The sequence below is a fragment of the Gobius niger genome, assembly GCF_951799975.1.
Source record: "Gobius niger genome assembly, chromosome: 13".
In the NCBI taxonomy this organism is placed as follows: domain Eukaryota; kingdom Metazoa; phylum Chordata; class Actinopteri; order Gobiiformes; family Gobiidae; genus Gobius; species Gobius niger.
Window position 1 is genome coordinate 9669292 of NC_136864.1, and position 16951 is coordinate 9686242.

Here is a 16951-nt window from a genome sequence, read left to right on the forward strand (position 1 = left end):
TCAATCCTTCGTAATTTTGTCACAACCCAATTATCAGAATCGTCAATGACAGGGATTGCTACAAAAAATGTATATGCGACATTTAGGGATAAAGCATGTTTACAGAAAGAGAAGAAAAAAACTTTATGCAAAAATGTTCATCTTTTCCGTAATATAAAATTATTCACCCTGAACAGCCAAGATGAGATTGCGACACAGTAAAAACAATGTCTCTTCTTGTACTTAACTATCTATTCAACTAGATTGCAGATTGTGTTCAGCATGTTCAGAAATGCTTGTAAACTTGAAGACATTAAAAGGTCTTTGGGGAGCTACTTTGGAAAGGTCTGGGAAGCTACTGGAAGTAGTAAAGTAGAAGTCAAGTATTAACCAGGCCACCTTAAGTATACTTTCCTCTTTTTTTATATATTTGTAAATCATAAAATACACAGGGAGAGGCTTAAACACCATCTCCGGCTATAAACCCAGTCAGAAAAGAACAAGCTGCTGCTAAAAGGCTTTGCATTCCCAAACTATCGGGTGGATAAAAGCCAGGATTTTATCTGGCCTCTCCTGTGGCACCACTGAATTATGGGTAAAGAGGGGTCAAGTCCTAAACTTCTTTTGGATTTTACTGACTCAGCTGTGTTGAACAATAAAGGCATCATAGTCACGGCAGACATCACAAATTTCCCGATAAAAGCGAATTTTATTATAAAAAATATAATTATTATTATTTATTATTATTAATACATAGGCTCTACAATGCAATATTTATATGCTAAAATAAGTAACAATAAAAGAATAAAATAAATAATAGTCGTCATTAACGGTCATTTTATTAGCCGACTGTTGCTACGCTAATTTCGCCACGCGCACAAAATTAGCGTACGTTACGTTAGGACAACAATTAGCCTACTTTTTGCCTGATTCCAGACTTTTTGCGTGATTCTGGCATGACTTTGTGCCTTGTTACCTGTGACATTTGCGGGCGTAGGTTGATGTCCTTCAGGTTGATGGAGCTCGGGCGGAGGTTGTTGAGGAGTTGGCACAGCAGCACCCCGTCCCGCAGCGTCTGTGCCAGGTCAAACACCTGCGCCGTGTCCGCTGTCACCCGGTGGTTCGGCGGCAGGACCTTGCAGCTGATCAGCCACATCGCGCATTGCCTCCAGTACTCCATGGCTGTGCCGATCCAAGGAAATAAATAAGTATACAGGAATGAACAAGAGGGTTGAGGGTTAAAAGACGCTAAAGGCGATGCCCTGGCATGTTCGCAGCAAACGCGCGGTCCGCTGAGTCCAGTCTTCTGACATAGATTCACTTGAGGCTTATGAGGCTCGTGGAGAGAGTGAGCGCCCACCGGCTACTTCCCCTTCCGACCCACCAGAGGCAGTGAGTAGGCTATAAGTTAGGCGATGCTTCAGTCTGACCAACCACTTGTTTCTCTTTATAGTCTATTTGAAATACTATTCGAAAGAAATCTCCTGTTTAGATTATGCAGATTATATTTCTAAATAGAAACTCAAATGAATGAACAAATCAGAGGGACAATTAAAAAAAATAACACAAGTAGAATATTGCAAAGATAGCCACTCAATATAAACACAGTTTATTATCCCTCTTCTAGTTGAGAAAGGGTGACATACATTTTAGTAAAATCTGACAGTTTTCCATGTCTGAGAAAAAGAAAAAAAACTATTTCTTTTGATCCATTGGCCTATAATGTTTGGTTCAATAGCCTAACTTATATATTTAATATTTTTTTGTTGATGACAAATTAGGCCATGGTGGCTGAGCGTGCCTCTCTCATGTGGAACTGAAGGCTTCCTTCCGTGGGTCCGATTTCACCATAGGCTGATTTCACCCATCAACAAAAAATGCACAATAGTAGAATAAGACATCTGAAAATGGGTCGCCGGGTGCTCTTTACAGATTGCCCCAGTGGCAGCGAAGGATGGGTTAAATGCAGAAGAAAACAATCCTATGGGGGACAAAGTACACCTTAACTCATCTTTGTTATGTCATAGTTTTCAGAGAGTGGTTCTTAAGCTTTTTGTACCAAGTAGGCTGTATAAAATAGTAGACCTCAATCACCATACTGTAACAAATAATAAGGTAGTTTAACTTAAGTCTTTGTTGAGTTGAGCTGAGCTCAATGAAGATACCGATCTCGTTTCAATCAACTAAAAGAAGAAAGTTATAAATGGTCCATAATTCATTGCTAGAAATTGTTGCAACTTAACAGTTTAAGTTTTAACCAACCAGCATGTTAAACCTAAGTTGAAATAATTTTTTCACTTACAATCCGATGTCAAAAGAAACAGTTTTGTCTCTCACAACATATCAGGTTACTGTAAGTTATGAATAAATTTGAACTCATTCACTGCAGTTGAGTGAAACCATATAATTTGCTACTTTAACGCAAAATTGTACTTTTTTAATAATGGCACTCACAGTCTAATGTTAGAGGAACTCATATGTTTGGGGCAAAAACTGTGCTTTCTAAATTGCAGATTACTTTAGTCTCAGTCTGGTGTCTTGAGTACTGTCATTTTGTATATCGAGCATTGACCTAAAGTTGAATTGCATGTTCCTATCAAACCCAGTCTATTTTACAAAGCTATGTTTAATGCACAATATTTTGTGGTGTCACATTAATACATTGGATATGATACAATAATCTTTAATACTGAGTAGTTAACAGATAGCCTGGGAAGTCAAATTGTGGAGAAAAATAAATTTAATTAACTGTTACCATAATTGTGAAACTACGAAACAAAACTAACTAATAATTCAGCTATTTTCTACATATGAAGATTCAGTTTTTAACACATCGCCATAAGTAAAAAATTGAAAACGTTAATTGTCAAAAAAAAAACTACAATCTAAAGTTATAATAACAAAATGGGAGGATGACTTTTTACAGTACAGGCCAAGATGCAGATCAAATCAGGACTAAATTGGGTTCAAACAAACATCTAAAAATTGACATTATCGGTAACTTCACTTTAGTGTGCCCTGTTTATGTTTAGTATTGAAATAATATAACCTAAAAATAAATCACAAATAGGCTCAACAATTCAAATGAGACAGAGGGCATGATTGTGTAACTTGGATTGTATCACTGTCCCTCATTATGATCCAGCACTAAATAAACACAGGAAGGAAATCTGCAGGATGCCAGACTCATCACATCAGAGGTACACTTACTTCTCGAGAAAAGTATTGCCGCAAATGAAAAGCCAAGTGTAGTTTATTTATTCTCTGTAACCGAGGGACCCCTTTAGTGAATCAGCAGCAGTGGATAGCCTTTTCCTTTCAAGGCCGAACAGGATCTGAAACACTGTCAATTAAGCTGTGAATATTTCTATGATGGGTGTAGTTAGCAAGCTTTACTCCTGACAAGGATGAGTTAGACAATTGGCAAAAAATGAGCAACTAATGTTTTTGTTGCTGAATTTGGACGAATACACAGAGGCGGACTGGCCATATGTCCATTCTGGTAGAGCACAGAAGGGCCACTGGCTCAAGGGCCACCGGTCCCGCCTTAACCGAGCTTTACCCAAATCTAAAAGCTAAAAAGAAAAAGCATCAAAATACCGACAAAAAAGAGGATGAAAACAAAACAAAAATGTGCCAGAAAAGCGACAAAAAAAGTGACAAAAAAAGTGATGAAAAGTCAACAAAAACACGACAACAAAGCAACGAAAAGGCCACAAAAACGTGACCAAACCATAACAAAACAATGTGACAATAAAGTGACAAAAAACACAACAAAAAGCCACAAAAAGTAATGAAGAAACAACAAAACTATGACAAAAAATGCGGCGACTTGACAAAACGTTGCAATCACTTTGTAGGTCTCAGCTTTCAAATGAGGCTTTACATTGTTGCTCTCCAGCCGAGAAGCTTTTAGATTTGGGTAAAGCCGAACTGGAGAAAATGCCAGTCCCAGTCCGCCCCTGCAAATACGCCAACATTATCCCTGACACGGATGAGTTAGACAATTGGCAAAAAATGAGCAACTAATGTGGAACCTTTTTTTGTTGTTGCTGAATTTTGACGAATACACAGGGGCGGACTGGCCACAGGCTCACAGCTTCGTGGTCTCCTAAGTGTGGGGTAATGGTGAGTTACAAAGATTAGGAAGGGAATCACACAGCACACAATGCAGCCGAATTTTAGACTTTGTACATCTCTACACCCTTGATAACTCAGATTTTAGATGCATTTTCTGTTTGTTCTGAACATGTTGAACACAATCTGTGAACAGTTGGTTCAATATAGTAAAGTATAAGGACTAAGCTCAAGTCACTTTCTTTGAAATAACATCTTAGCAAGTAATTCTTCTTAGTGAACTCCACCTAAGTTGAGTGTTTTTGAACATAAGTAGCTCTCCGATGTTCATATTGTGTAAAAGTCGCTCGTTGGGTAAAAAAAGGTTGGAGACCCCTGGACTAGATGTTGGCCATTTTATACTCACTACTGCCACCTCAGGTCATGCCTGTAACTGCACCTTTTATATTAAAGGGATATTTCAGGATTTTTGACATAGGGCCTTATTTGCTAGTTATCGAGAATGTTGCTGATTTCTGGAGATATTTTCTTTTGTAATTCATGCAGTTCTTAGATTTGAAGAGTTTCGTGGTGTTAGGCTAGTGCAAGGCTAGCACATTTCTATGGTATCAGCTAGCCTGCATTAAAAACAGTCTGACCCGCTCCACAGAGCACCTGAGGCAAATCACTTATAACGCCAGACTAACCATATAAATGTTTGTGTAAATAGAATAATTTTTGGAATATAACTGACCTTGCATCACATGAATTAGTGTATTTTGAGGAACTATTTTCTAGCAGATCACTCCGCCGCCGGAGTGATCTGCTTATACCAGTGGTTCTCAACCTGGGGGTCGGGACCCACAAGGGGGTCGCGAGACAAATTAGGGGGGTCGCCAGATCATGTAGATAAAATATACATACTAGGGCTGAAACAACTAATTGATTAATCGACAACTAATCGATGACTAAAATAGTTGTCAACTATTTCAGTAATCGATTAATCGTTTTCTAGTAAACACAGACTAAAATAGAGCAAAAATGACATGACAATTATGTATTTTGGATGAAAACCTACTTTGTTTTTAAAGTGAGGGTCTGCAGTGTTTTGTACATTGTAAATTTCATTAATATCTGTCTTTGTCTCGTCCAATCAGAAAGCAGAATTAGCACAAAGAGCCTCCTACAAATGTTTACTTCAAGTTTACTCCATCAACATGTCCTCAAGCGGCGCCGCTTTAGCGTCATGTGATCAAGAAAATAGAAAAAATACAATTTCCGTGCACCTTTCACAGCCAAGCGATGAATCGATTAATCGTGAAAATAATCGGTAGATAAATCGATTGTCAAAATAATCGTTAGCTGCAGCCCTAATACATACTTTTTTTTAGCTCATATTATAATATTTTATTGTTGCATATGTGCTATTTTACCAGAGGGCCATTAAATGTTCGTAATTTGATGAATTTTACTGTAGCCATTTGTTTTTTTCTTTTATTATGTCGGCTAATGTTCCGATTTCTCACGGTGTGACCCGAGCGGGGGGGTCACGAACCCCCTTAACTGTTATACTGGGGGTCGCGGCTCCAAAAGGTACCACTGGCTTATACAACCACAAAGCTGATGCTGCTCAAATATAAGTTATTTTAAATGCAAAATGGTTAAAATTATTCTATCGACACAGAGCATGAGGGCAATTCGGACCAGAAGAAACACATTTTTGAGTGACAGTGCAGGATTTTAGAGGCAGTTGTGGTGAACAGGTCTGGGCTCATTCTGCACCTTAGGACATTACTGGAACATGTAGGGGGAGGAAAATACATTATTTTAACATTAAACTCTGTATCGTCCCTTTAAGCCTAGACCTAGCCTAGGAGTCCAAATGATTCATAAGCTAAAACTACTTCTTGAAATATGTCTTTTAATAAATCGCCTGTCTGTTGGTGGTTGGCAGCAGCACATTTCCGGCAGAATAAAAACAAAGCAAGCACGACACCGGAAATGGACACTGACGAAAAAAAAAGATCTGAACGCAGTCAAAACATAAACACAGCAGCAGCAGCAGCAGCGTAGCCTGGTGCAGACGCAGTTAGCTCGCTTCGTGCTCCGTTTCCCCTTATTTTCGCTTCATGCAAGCCTCCCTCATGCCTCTTATTTTCCATCAGAGACACCAAACTCGAGGCACTTAGCCCGTTGTAGATGAACGGTGTGCGGAGGGTAGTAAATCTGCGGTAAAGATTAGGACTGAACTCAGGAGGGCGCTTCGAACGGGCCTTGGCTTCGCAGAGGTAAGGGCTCTCTAAATTCGTGGCATTTCACTCGGAGGCGGGCATAAAGCCTCTACGCCACTCATTCACTCTCTCCTCAAAAGCACACGTAAATGGATTAAATAAGAGTGTTTTGTGCTTGTTTTCGGGTGAAAGGTTGATTGTTTTTTTTGGTTTTTTTCACGTTACAAGCACAGTATTGGACAAACTTCTGTAGGCTGCATGAAATAATACGCAAACCGGAACTAAACCCCAACACCAGTCAAACAGCATCATTTATATCGCTTAGTTTGGGTATTATTATCGTTAAGTTCGTATTATAACCAGCAAAAATGTTGTTGGAAATCTTTGCTTTACCCATGTCAACTCGGACGGAATGCCTGGATTTGAATCTGCTACTGCTAGCTGCTAATGCTAACTTAGCCTCTCTCCACGCACTGCCAGTTTCACGTTTCGATTTGACAACCAGCAGCCGAAGCAGCAGTGACAACACTCAAGTTGCATTGGATACTAGTTTAACATTCGTCCGAACACGATTCCTGTTACTACAAAACCAATGTCACGAGCTGCAGCTGTTGTTTTGCCCACGGGACGGTGTGGATTTAAAGCACCCTGAGCCCCGAAATGGGAATCGGTCAGAACGACGCATTCTGAGACGATCCACAATCTTCGCTTTTGGAGTGAGTGGACGCGTTGTGAAAGTGAAATTGATTTGTAGACACTGCTAAAAGGTAATAGTGCGGCCTGGAGTCTTGGCACTGCAGTTCAAGCCTGTGCGATAAAGGAAAGGGGGCACTGGGCAGGCTTGCACACACGCAATACGATCGCCTGTCAACTTCGGCACGGGGCAAAGGATAGCCATATTTATAACTTCATGGCTTTTTTTTTTTTTTTTTTCACTGCCACAGGTTGTCCCGCGCAGCATAATCGGGAGAGAGGATGGCTGAGGCAGACGACAAATCCACAGTGCTTAACGGTGAGGATGAGTAGAATATAACTCGACTATTTATACTGGCCATAATAACAAAGAACCCGTGGCGCAGAGCAGTCTCCACGCTCATCTGTATATATCGTGGTTATTTAGGTGGCACAGAAGAAAAAGAGCCAGACGAGGATCAACACAAAGATGGAGATTCCTCTGGAAGCAAAGAGGGACAAGCACAGTCTTCTAATGCAGACGGTAATCACACTGGATGATTACATAATGATAATGTGGCATTTAGACAGTGGAAGAAAGGCTTGCTTAATATTCGCCCCAACTTGAACACAGATAAGATATGTATGCACCAATAAGTGTGACTATGGCAAACTATGAAAAACTAAAATGTTTCCCATACATTTTTGATTATTTGTGGCCACCATAATAATGTGTAATGGTATTGGCTACCCTTTTATTTTGCTATATAAGCCTCACAAGTTTCTCAAAGCTGTAGTCATTATCCATTAATTCAGCATTTGTTTTGGTTCTACTGATGGAAGTGATACTGATAATCTGTGCAATCCGCTCCTCCTCCTCCCGCCACCGCCACCAGCCACTCACTCACACTACATTCACATAGGTGGGTGTAGTGTCTTGCCCAAGGACACAGTGACAGTCTGTACCCACTGAAGTCAAAAGTTAAATTAACAACATTAGACTTGGCTAGCGCTCGTGCTTCACAGCTAGAAGGTCCGGGTTCCATTCCCACCTGGACGGGGCCTTTCTGTGTGGAGTTTGCATGTTCTCCCCGTGTCTGCATAGGTTTCCTCTGGGCGCTCCTGTTTCCTCTACCACTAGAAACATGCACAATAGGCCAGGATGAATGAGAGCGTGTTTGAGAGACGGTATGGACAATCCAGTGTGGTGTGTTCATTAACATGCACTGTCCCTACCAAATAAACCAATAACATTCTCAGTCATGAGACGACCCCTTTCATCTGAGCTATTTTATTATTATTTTTTTCTTCTTCACAAAAAACTTAGATGAATATAACAGATTAAAAAAATAATGACGTAAAGTTACCTCCTTTTCCACTGATCTGTAAGTAAGACATGTTATTATAAAGGCTATTTTATGTTAGCTAAAAAGTTGAATGGATTTTTTGTGTACCTTGTTATGAGAAGATCCCTCACTATAGCAGAATTACTGAGGTCTTTCATGGAACAGGTTAAGCAGCATCAAACAAAAAATAATGAATTAGTAAAAATGAGAAAAAGATGAGTTTTAGTCCAAATTATGCTATTTTAGCCTTGTTTTGACAATTTCCTTAAAAAACAATATTATAGTATAATATTGCAATGCATAATATTTCTCATATTATACATACAGTGGGGAAAAAAAGTATTTGGCCAAAATCCAATAGAATGTCTATGTGAAACTGACCAAATTCTTTATATGTGCAGCCCTACAAAAGGTGAGGCTTCTAGGCAGGAAAAGCTGACGACTTGACGAACTACAGCCTCCTCAAGTGTCTTGTATCTACAGCACTTCTGGTGAGGTAATGGTTTTGATGGTTTGTGCAGCTCCTAAAGAAACCGGAGAGGGCTCGGGGGACAAGCCGATGCCCGACGCAGAGGCAGGAGAGGACGGCAACAACAACAACGAGGACGCGGAGAACGAGGAGGACACAGACAGTATGGACGGCAGCGGGCTGTACTCTTTAACTGAGGACGGAGAGAGAGAGAGCGAAGGAGGCCGGCGGGAGCGGACCAGGTCCAAAGACGCTGCTAAAAGAGCTGCGCGAAAGAGGAACCGGCCAGGAGGGGGAGCTAACCACTCCTCCAGCTCTGACGACGATGATGAGGAGGAGGAAGATGAGGAACAAAAAGATGTAAATGTTGAATGTTGCTTCGAGAGTATGGGCTTTTAACTTATGATTAGTAAAAGCCTCCTCAGAAATCTGTCAGAGAAATTTCTTAGCTTAAATGGTAAGCTTTCGTTTCTGGTCTAAATACCTCTTTTCAAACATGTCTAAAATGTCTAGTTTGCAGTAAAAATGCAGAAGTGGGGTATTAGGTAAAGTTGTTACTCATGTAAAAAACTGATGCCAAATTTGTTTGTTTATCTGTTGTTTGATGAACGATAAGTTGATATGGTCATTATCGGAACAGCCCTACTGACAGAGGGCTGCCAGAGCTCTCACTGTGATGTTGGTACAACCTATTATGCAGTTGCTGTTTAGTTTATCCAATACAATGATCTTTGCACACTTCATCTAATGTTACAGCTACTATGTACATAGTTTTTGAATGCCATTATCACATAACTAGCGGCTTAACTGAGGCACAACAAACATTCCCATAAGAAGCGTTGTATGAATAAGAAAGTTTGCTCTCATTTAGAACATTTTTTGCTCCTGGGGAGAAAAACCTTTTTACTAATTTTCAATCAACCGTTTGCCTCCAGGACGATGAGGATGATGACGACGATGAGGCCATGGAGGCGTGGCTGGGGGCGGAGCTCAGAGACATGCGTGGGCCCATCTGGCGAGCGGTCCCCTCCATTCGCTCCCGGGAGATCGGTCGGGGCTCGCACCAGTTCGTGAGGCGCGTGTGCGGGGCGCGGGGGCTGGTGCAGAGGCTGGAGCTCCAGGGCAAACTGGAGAGACACGCGGGCTGTGTCAACACACTGCACTTCAACCCGTCGGGCACGCGGCTGGCTTCGGGCAGCGACGACCTCAGGGTGATCATATGGGACTGGGCGGTCAAACGGGCCGAGCTGGAGTTCGACAGTGGTCACAAGAGCAATGTCTTTCAGGTGTGTAAGATTTGAATTAGCCATGAGCTTTTATAACCCTTGTTTTAAGATAAGCCTTTATTGATCTCTCAATAAAGGCTTGTATTATGTATTAGATTATGTATTAAGACTGTATGATTTTGGATTGTTGAACCGTTTCTGTACTATTGCAATTGTGAGCAGATTACCTTTTATAGTTTAAAATCAAGATTCAGTTCATTGTGCACATTTCCAAAACACCCGGAAGTAAAATATGAACCAATAAACTAAAACAATAATCACATGCATTTCAGAACTTGTTTGTGCATGTGTACACTTAAAGTAGCAGGTTTTATACTAAGACTGTAGGACTTGAACAACTACAGGTTTTTAAATGCCTCATTTACATCTAGTACATTAAAGGGACTATACAGAGTTTAAAAATGTTAAAACTAAGTATTTTCCTCCCCCTACATGTTCCAGCCATGTCACTCAAAAAGTTGTTAATTGGGGTCCGAAGTGCCGTCATGCACGAGCTTAATATAGAGATTGCAGTTACGTGTAAGACCTGAGGTGGCAGTAGTGAGTATAAAATGCATCTACTCTCTTTAAAGCAGTACTAAGTAACTTGTTTACCTTAATAAATCCTTTTCGTAGTCCCTCTGGGGGTAATACAAAATGTTAATGGGATGATTGGGGGGTCTTTCATCTCTCCCTGGTGTCTCTGGCCAGAAAACCATACTTGCAACTTGACTGCCACCGGGTCGGAGTCACCAATACACACTAATGGAATCACGAAGAAGAAGCTAGCAGGCTAACGGGCAAAGCTAACTGCGGGCTAGTGCAGTATAAGTGAAGCAAACTTTAAGTTAAAATGTACCTCCATTGTGTAATTGGATGTACAATATCCCTCCCTTTGGCACAATATCCCTCCCTTTGGCTTTTCTGTCAGCGTAGTATTTACTCTCACGGGCAATTAATAAGTCAAAAAAGCGCAACATGCTACGACACCTGCAGTGGCCCATAGGGGCATGAGTTGCTTAGTACTGCTTTAAGTCCACGTCCAAATCCGTCATGTAATCGTGTAGGCTCACATGTAAGCAAGTTTTGCTAGCTCATTGTATGACTTAAAATACAATATAGTGGCTTGTTTCCATTCCCTAGGTTTGAACTTAATCTTTAGGAAGTGCCCAGTTTTTACCTGCACCTCCTGAAACAGTTCATTGAGCTTTCCCCTCTCTCCTCCTCTGCTTGTCTCGTCACCTCCTGGCCTCATCTGTTCTCCTCTGTACTGTTAAGATCATCCTCCTTGTACTGTGTAGCCAAGGTCTAGAACAAACGAGCTTTTGGTCCCTGGGTGTTAGATCATAGTTGATTCCATGTGAATGAGTCTGTGTAAGAGAAGAGTTAAAAGCTGTGCTGCGCAGTGACTGTGGGGAGACAGTCACAAACTGAATATAAGGACAGAATATTGAACTATTGCTATTAACAACACCTTACACCCACTCAAATTGCCAACACTGACATTCTGCTATCTCTACTGTTTCTAGGCGAAGTTCCTTCCACATAGCGGAGACTCGACTCTGGCCATGTGCGCTCGGGACGGGCAGATCCGAGTGGCTGAGCTCTCAGCAACGCAACGCTGCAAAAATACCAAACGAGTAGCACAGCACAAGGGGGCTGCACACAAGGTTAGGAAATTATTACTTCTTTGTTTTGTATTCTGAGGATTTTGTATTTTATTTTATTTTATTAATTGTTTTAACTGAACCTCACAGGAACAAAAACATGTTACATTAGGGCATTGACTTAAAGGGGCTATACGGAGTTTAAAACAATCAAAATTATGTATTTTCCTCCCCCTACATGTTCCAACAATGTCCTAATGTGTAGAATTAGCTCAGTCACTCAAAAAGGTGTTAATTCGGGTCCGAAGTGCCGTCATGCACGAGCTTAATATAGAAGGTGCAGTTACGTGTATGACCTGAGGTGACAGTAGTGAGTATAAAATGACTAACTTTCATCTAGCCCCTTTAAGTTAAAGATAAACCTTATTCTGGATTCTGCCTTAAAGACTGTCCAAAGGTTGGATCACTGCTTTAGAACTGCACACTTTATTGGGTCTTGGGGTTCAGAATATTTCCAACACTACAGCTCAAAGGTCCTTGCAGCATTAGTTGAGCCAATATTCGTGGAGAGCACTGTTATGCACAAAAAGATTTAGTAGGATTATGTTTTTTTTGTGAGTTTCATTGTTTATTCTTCTGTATATTGACATTTTCAGTTGGCCCTTGAGCCAGACTCCCCATGCTCTTTCCTGTCGGCGGGAGAAGACGCGGTCGTGTTCGGTATTGACCTGCGTCTCGACCGCCCCGCCAAGTGAGTGCATCTCTTAAAACAGCTCAACTTTGAATTAAACTCAAAATAAATAAATCGGCAAACAAATCCATAAGTAAGAACATTGTTGGGCAGTGTCATCAAGCTGTAAAGCAGGGGTAGGCAAGTTTGTGTCATGGGGGGCCGACTTTCTTCACTGCCAAAACACCAAGGGCCGAAACTCACAATTTTAGCCCAAAGTAAAGAAGCTTTTCTCTACAAATATCAGTTTTGCTCACAATATATGACCTAATGGGGTGTTTTGACAGTATTTTCTACATTTTAGAGTCCTTTTCATGTATTTGGTCTCTGATTTATGAATAAATGTTTCTTCAAAATTCTCTTGGGGGCCAAAGGTTTGATGCGGGCGGGCCGAATTTGGCCCCCGGGCCTGACTTTGCCTACCCCTGCTGTAAAGGGTCATTGTGTAAAACAGCTGTTGTTCTTTCTGCAGTAAACTAGCAGTTGTCAAGGAGGGAGATAAAAAAGTAGGACTCTACACAATCTATGTCAACCCGGCAAAGACGCATCACTTCGCTGTTGGTGGAAGAGACCAGTACGTCAGGTAAGGACACAAACCTACTCAAAGGAATAACTTGACTTATTTTGGTTAGATGTCTGAACTTTTTGATGTATTAATTTTTAGGATCTATGACCAGAGGAAGATCAACGAAAATGACAACAATGGCGTACTGAAAAAGTTTTGTCCCTCACACCTGGTATCCAGCGAGTCCAAAACTAACATAACATGCCTTGTATACAGTCATGACGGCACAGGTATGAACTTTATTCTGCACAAAAACAAGGAAACCTTTTTATATGGATTTTTTTTCTCTCCACAGAGCTCCTGGCCAGTTACAATGACGAGGATATTTATTTATTTGACTCCAACCACAGCGATGGGGCTGACTACCTCAGACGATACAAGGGACATCGCAATAATGCAACAGGTCTCACTCTTCTTATTGTCTACATTTATTTCTTAAAGAATCAGCAGTGTTGAGTCTGTCTTTGAACCCGCAGTGAAGGGGGTGAACTTCTACGGGCCATGCAGTGAGTTCGTGGTCAGTGGCAGTGACTGTGGACACATTTATCTGTGGGACAAATACTCGGCTCGCATCGTTCAGTTCATGGAGGGCGACAGAGGAGGAGTGGTCAGTCTAATTTAGTCTTAATCTCAGTTTTCAAACAATGAACAAATGTGAGATTTTGATACAGAATTAACAAACAAAAACTGTAAGAAATGATGTTGAAGTGTAACCTCATCCCAAATTTACGCTGTGAAATCCTTTATGGAATGTTTTTTGCTCTAAATATTAACTACCTGTTGTTATTATTATCTATTAATGAACAGGTGAACTGCTTGGAGCCACACCCACACCTTCCAGGGATGGCCACCAGCGGCTTAGACCATGACATCAAACTGTGGGCCCCGACAGCAGAAACTCCCACAATACTCAAAGGCCTCAAAGAGGTAAGCGCAGAATTCAGCAGATATTCACATTTTATGTTTTAGAAGCCAAAAAATGGTAGTATCATCGACACCTGACCTATACTTTCAGAATTGAGACCTATGCAAAAAGGTCATTGTGGTCTGAAAAATGCTAAGGCTCTAGTTTAAGCAGTGATATTGACATTTCCTACCCAATTATTTCTGTTCTCATGCTCCAATATCATCAGATTAATTTTATTAGCCATTTTCAGTATAAAACCACATTGGAAAAAGCATGTGCAAGGAGCAAAGTGCACTGTTAACACATAAGGACATGACACAACATAAAAACAAACAAATGTCACATCAAAAAAAGTTCTGGGTAAAATACTGTACAAAAATCCATACAAAAATTAAAGTGGCATGTTTAAAGGGATCACAACTTGTGGAAGGAAACAGTTAAAATGATCAGTAGAACATTTGACTGAGCGATATATTTTCCCTGAAGGAAGCTTTCCAAAAATGGCCGTGCAGGGGGTCTGAGGCATCATTAGCAAGTTGTAAAGCCCAATTGAAGAGTCGAGCTTTTATATGTGACCTCCAGGAGCGGCAAAGTGCCGCCAATGGTCCTGCTGGCTGAGTGAACCACTTTGTTCAAAGCCTTCTTCTCTTTCAGAGTGAGATTACCAAACCACACAGTAATACAACTGGTTAGGACACTCTCAGTTACGCATTAGTAGAAGTAAAATGTCCATATTGTGCAACGTATACGGCTTTTACAATTTGCCAAATTAACTCATATATTGTAAATACCACTAGCCCTCACTTCGACTGTGCAAAAGTATGTTGGGCGCTACAGCTGCCCACTGCCCCTGCTGCATGATGGGTAAAATGCTGAAGATGTGTTGGTGGTATTGAATTTGATGTCTGGCTTGTGTCGCAGGTGATGAAGAAGAACAAGAGGGAGCGTGATGAAGACAGCGTTCGTCATGGCGACCAGTACGACACACAGCTGCTGTGGTTCCTGATGAGACACATGAGGAACAGACGGCCACAGAGGGTGAGAATCTCTTCTACAAAACATTGAATCATGGGAGCAATGTGCTGACTTTATGAAACTAATTTGAACTGGTAAGATTTAGAAAATGGATTATCATGGGAAAGTTTTAATAGTCTGCTATTGCAGCCCGATCATCAGTGAAGTGAACTGACCCTCCATATATCTAATAAACGATAATGGTTAGTATGTCACAAAGAAGCTCTGTCCTTCCATAATGAGGAACAAGCAGCTTTCATTGTTGACATTCCTGCTGCACCAACTTATAAACAGAAAACCAGACAACTGCATCTTGGTCATCTACTAAAAGCAAAACATTTAATTGTAATCGAATCATGAAAATCTATGGTCGGTTTCAGTTATGGCCGGGTGCTTTATCTACAGCGTCCCATGAGTCCGCTCAACATAAACATTTTGTGTTAAAGAGACTAGATGCAAGTTGGTAATTTTTATACTCACTACTGCCACCTCAGGTCTTACGTGTAACTACAGGTTCTATATTACGTGCATGACGGCACTTCGGACCGAATTAACACCTTTTTGAGTGACAGTGCAGGATTTTAGAGGCAGTTGTGGTGAACAGGTTTGGGCTCATTCTAGGAAAATGCATCATTTGAACATTTTTAAACTCTGTATAGTCCTTATAAATCAGGGCTAGGCAACATCAGGCCCGGGGGCCAAATCCGGCCCTCCAGCATAGAACCTCTGGCCCTCAAGATGATTTTGAGAAACATTCTTACACAAATCAGAGAGTACTTTTGACATGATTAGAGTTAAATGGGAGAAAAAAAGATAGAAATACTGTCAATACACCCAATTAGGTCATATATTATGTACAACACTTGCATTTGAAAGAAGTACACTGGAAAAAGAATAATCGTTTTAAGGAAGAAATGACATGACTTGAATTAAAGAGATTAAATCTAAGGTTTGAGTAGATTTGGTCGGATCTTAGATGAGATAAAACCTCTAGTTTCATGTGAAAAGCAATTATTTGTCTGATTTCAAGTGGGTTTTATTCTTCATTGGCGATAGCATTTGTATCTTGGATTAGTTCAAATTCAACATAGAAGAACTTTAATTCAAGCAATTTTAAGCCATTTATCTCATGATGGTCATTTTTCCAGTGTTGTGCTTTTCTTTGGGCGAATAATCATTAGCTTTGGCCCTCGGTCTATTTACAATAAAGAAAATCGTCCCTCCGCCAAGAACACTTGTCTACCCCTGCTATAAATGGTTGTTGAGTGGACACCGCTCATTTGACGATGCCATGTTTGTCTCATGAACCAAATAGATTTTTGTTTGGGTTACTTCATTATCTTAGAAATCAAGATAAATATCAGGAAAGAGATGTTTTTACCATATTGCCCAGCCCTTCATTTTCTCGTTTCCACCTCCCCAGGCTCGTCGTGAAGGCGCAGACCCAGACACAGACGAATCGTGGAGTTCTCCGGACTCATCGGACGAAGAGGAGGGCGGACCGGACCAAATTCAATGCATGTCGTCTTGAGCCACAGACACCTGACACACACTGCAGACAAATTAGTCGACATGAGTTAAATGGATTGGTTTGAGTACATAAATCTTTTGAGTAGTATTGACAAGGTAGCATGTATTATATTTTCTGGTAGATTCTGACATCCGCATCACCCAGAGGAATAATACTAAGGTGGATCATAACATTTCAAAATGAACAGGATTATTTAATTCCATGCAGCCTGAGTTTCAAGCACTTAAATGTCAAAAAAGGCTTTTCCCCCTCAAAACAGAAAAAAAACTTGTCAAAACTACTTAAAATCACTATTATTCTCAACTCAAACCATTTAACTCATTTTAGAATTGACTTTTGCAGTGCGCATACATACAGCAAGCAACATTACAAATTGCATTCACTTTATTGCCCTTGAATTGATGCACATTAGGCAAGAACTATTGCTACTGGCACATTAAGACACACTTTTTACACAGATCTATATTTACATACAAAATTAGGACATGTTTTCACCACCTTTTCCGAGCCGTGTGAAAAAAATAACAATAACTGCGTTTCTCTGTACAAACATGGCTCCCTCAAAGCTTATGCGGAGGT

At 40.7% G+C, this 16951-nt stretch overlaps 2 protein-coding genes across 2 annotated transcripts in view; one reads left to right on the top strand and one right to left on the bottom strand.

The window, feature by feature from the left end:
• LOC306973117 (guanine nucleotide exchange factor VAV3-like) overlaps nucleotides 1-1290 on the bottom strand; it is a 73317-nt gene extending 72027 nt beyond the window's left edge. The window contains exon 1 of the mRNA XM_079569939.1: nucleotides 956-1290. Within this exon, the coding sequence (XP_079426065.1) occupies nucleotides 956-1159 (204 nt within the window). The 5' untranslated portion in view covers nucleotides 1160-1290. The remainder of the gene's footprint in view (nucleotides 1-955) is intronic.
• Nucleotides 1291-6069: 4779 nt separating this feature from the next.
• dcaf8 (DDB1 and CUL4 associated factor 8) lies at nucleotides 6070-16589 on the top strand. The gene is made up of 14 exons (XM_079569758.1): nucleotides 6070-6323; nucleotides 7211-7278; nucleotides 7387-7482; nucleotides 8806-9113; nucleotides 9689-10039; nucleotides 11548-11688; nucleotides 12282-12376; nucleotides 12828-12938; nucleotides 13020-13150; nucleotides 13216-13323; nucleotides 13397-13527; nucleotides 13728-13847; nucleotides 14749-14865; nucleotides 16265-16589. Exons 2-14 carry the CDS (start codon nucleotides 7242-7244, stop codon nucleotides 16370-16372), a joined length of 1854 nt encoding a protein of 617 aa, XP_079425884.1. The 5' UTR covers nucleotides 6070-6323; nucleotides 7211-7241; the 3' UTR covers nucleotides 16373-16589.
• The last annotated feature ends 362 nt before the right edge of the window (nucleotides 16590-16951 follow it).

Bases quoted from the DNA above. Each gene is read 5' to 3' on its own strand.
- dcaf8 (XM_079569758.1), top strand. From the start codon at position 7,242: ATGGCTGAGGCAGACGACAAATCCACAGTGCTTAACG. The intron at 7,279-7,386 runs GTGAGGATGAGT...GTGGTTATTTAG, and splicing joins CAAATCCACAGTGCTTAACG to GTGGCACAGAAGAAAAAGAG. The intron at 13,848-14,748 runs GTAAGCGCAGAA...CTTGTGTCGCAG, and splicing joins TACTCAAAGGCCTCAAAGAG to GTGATGAAGAAGAACAAGAG.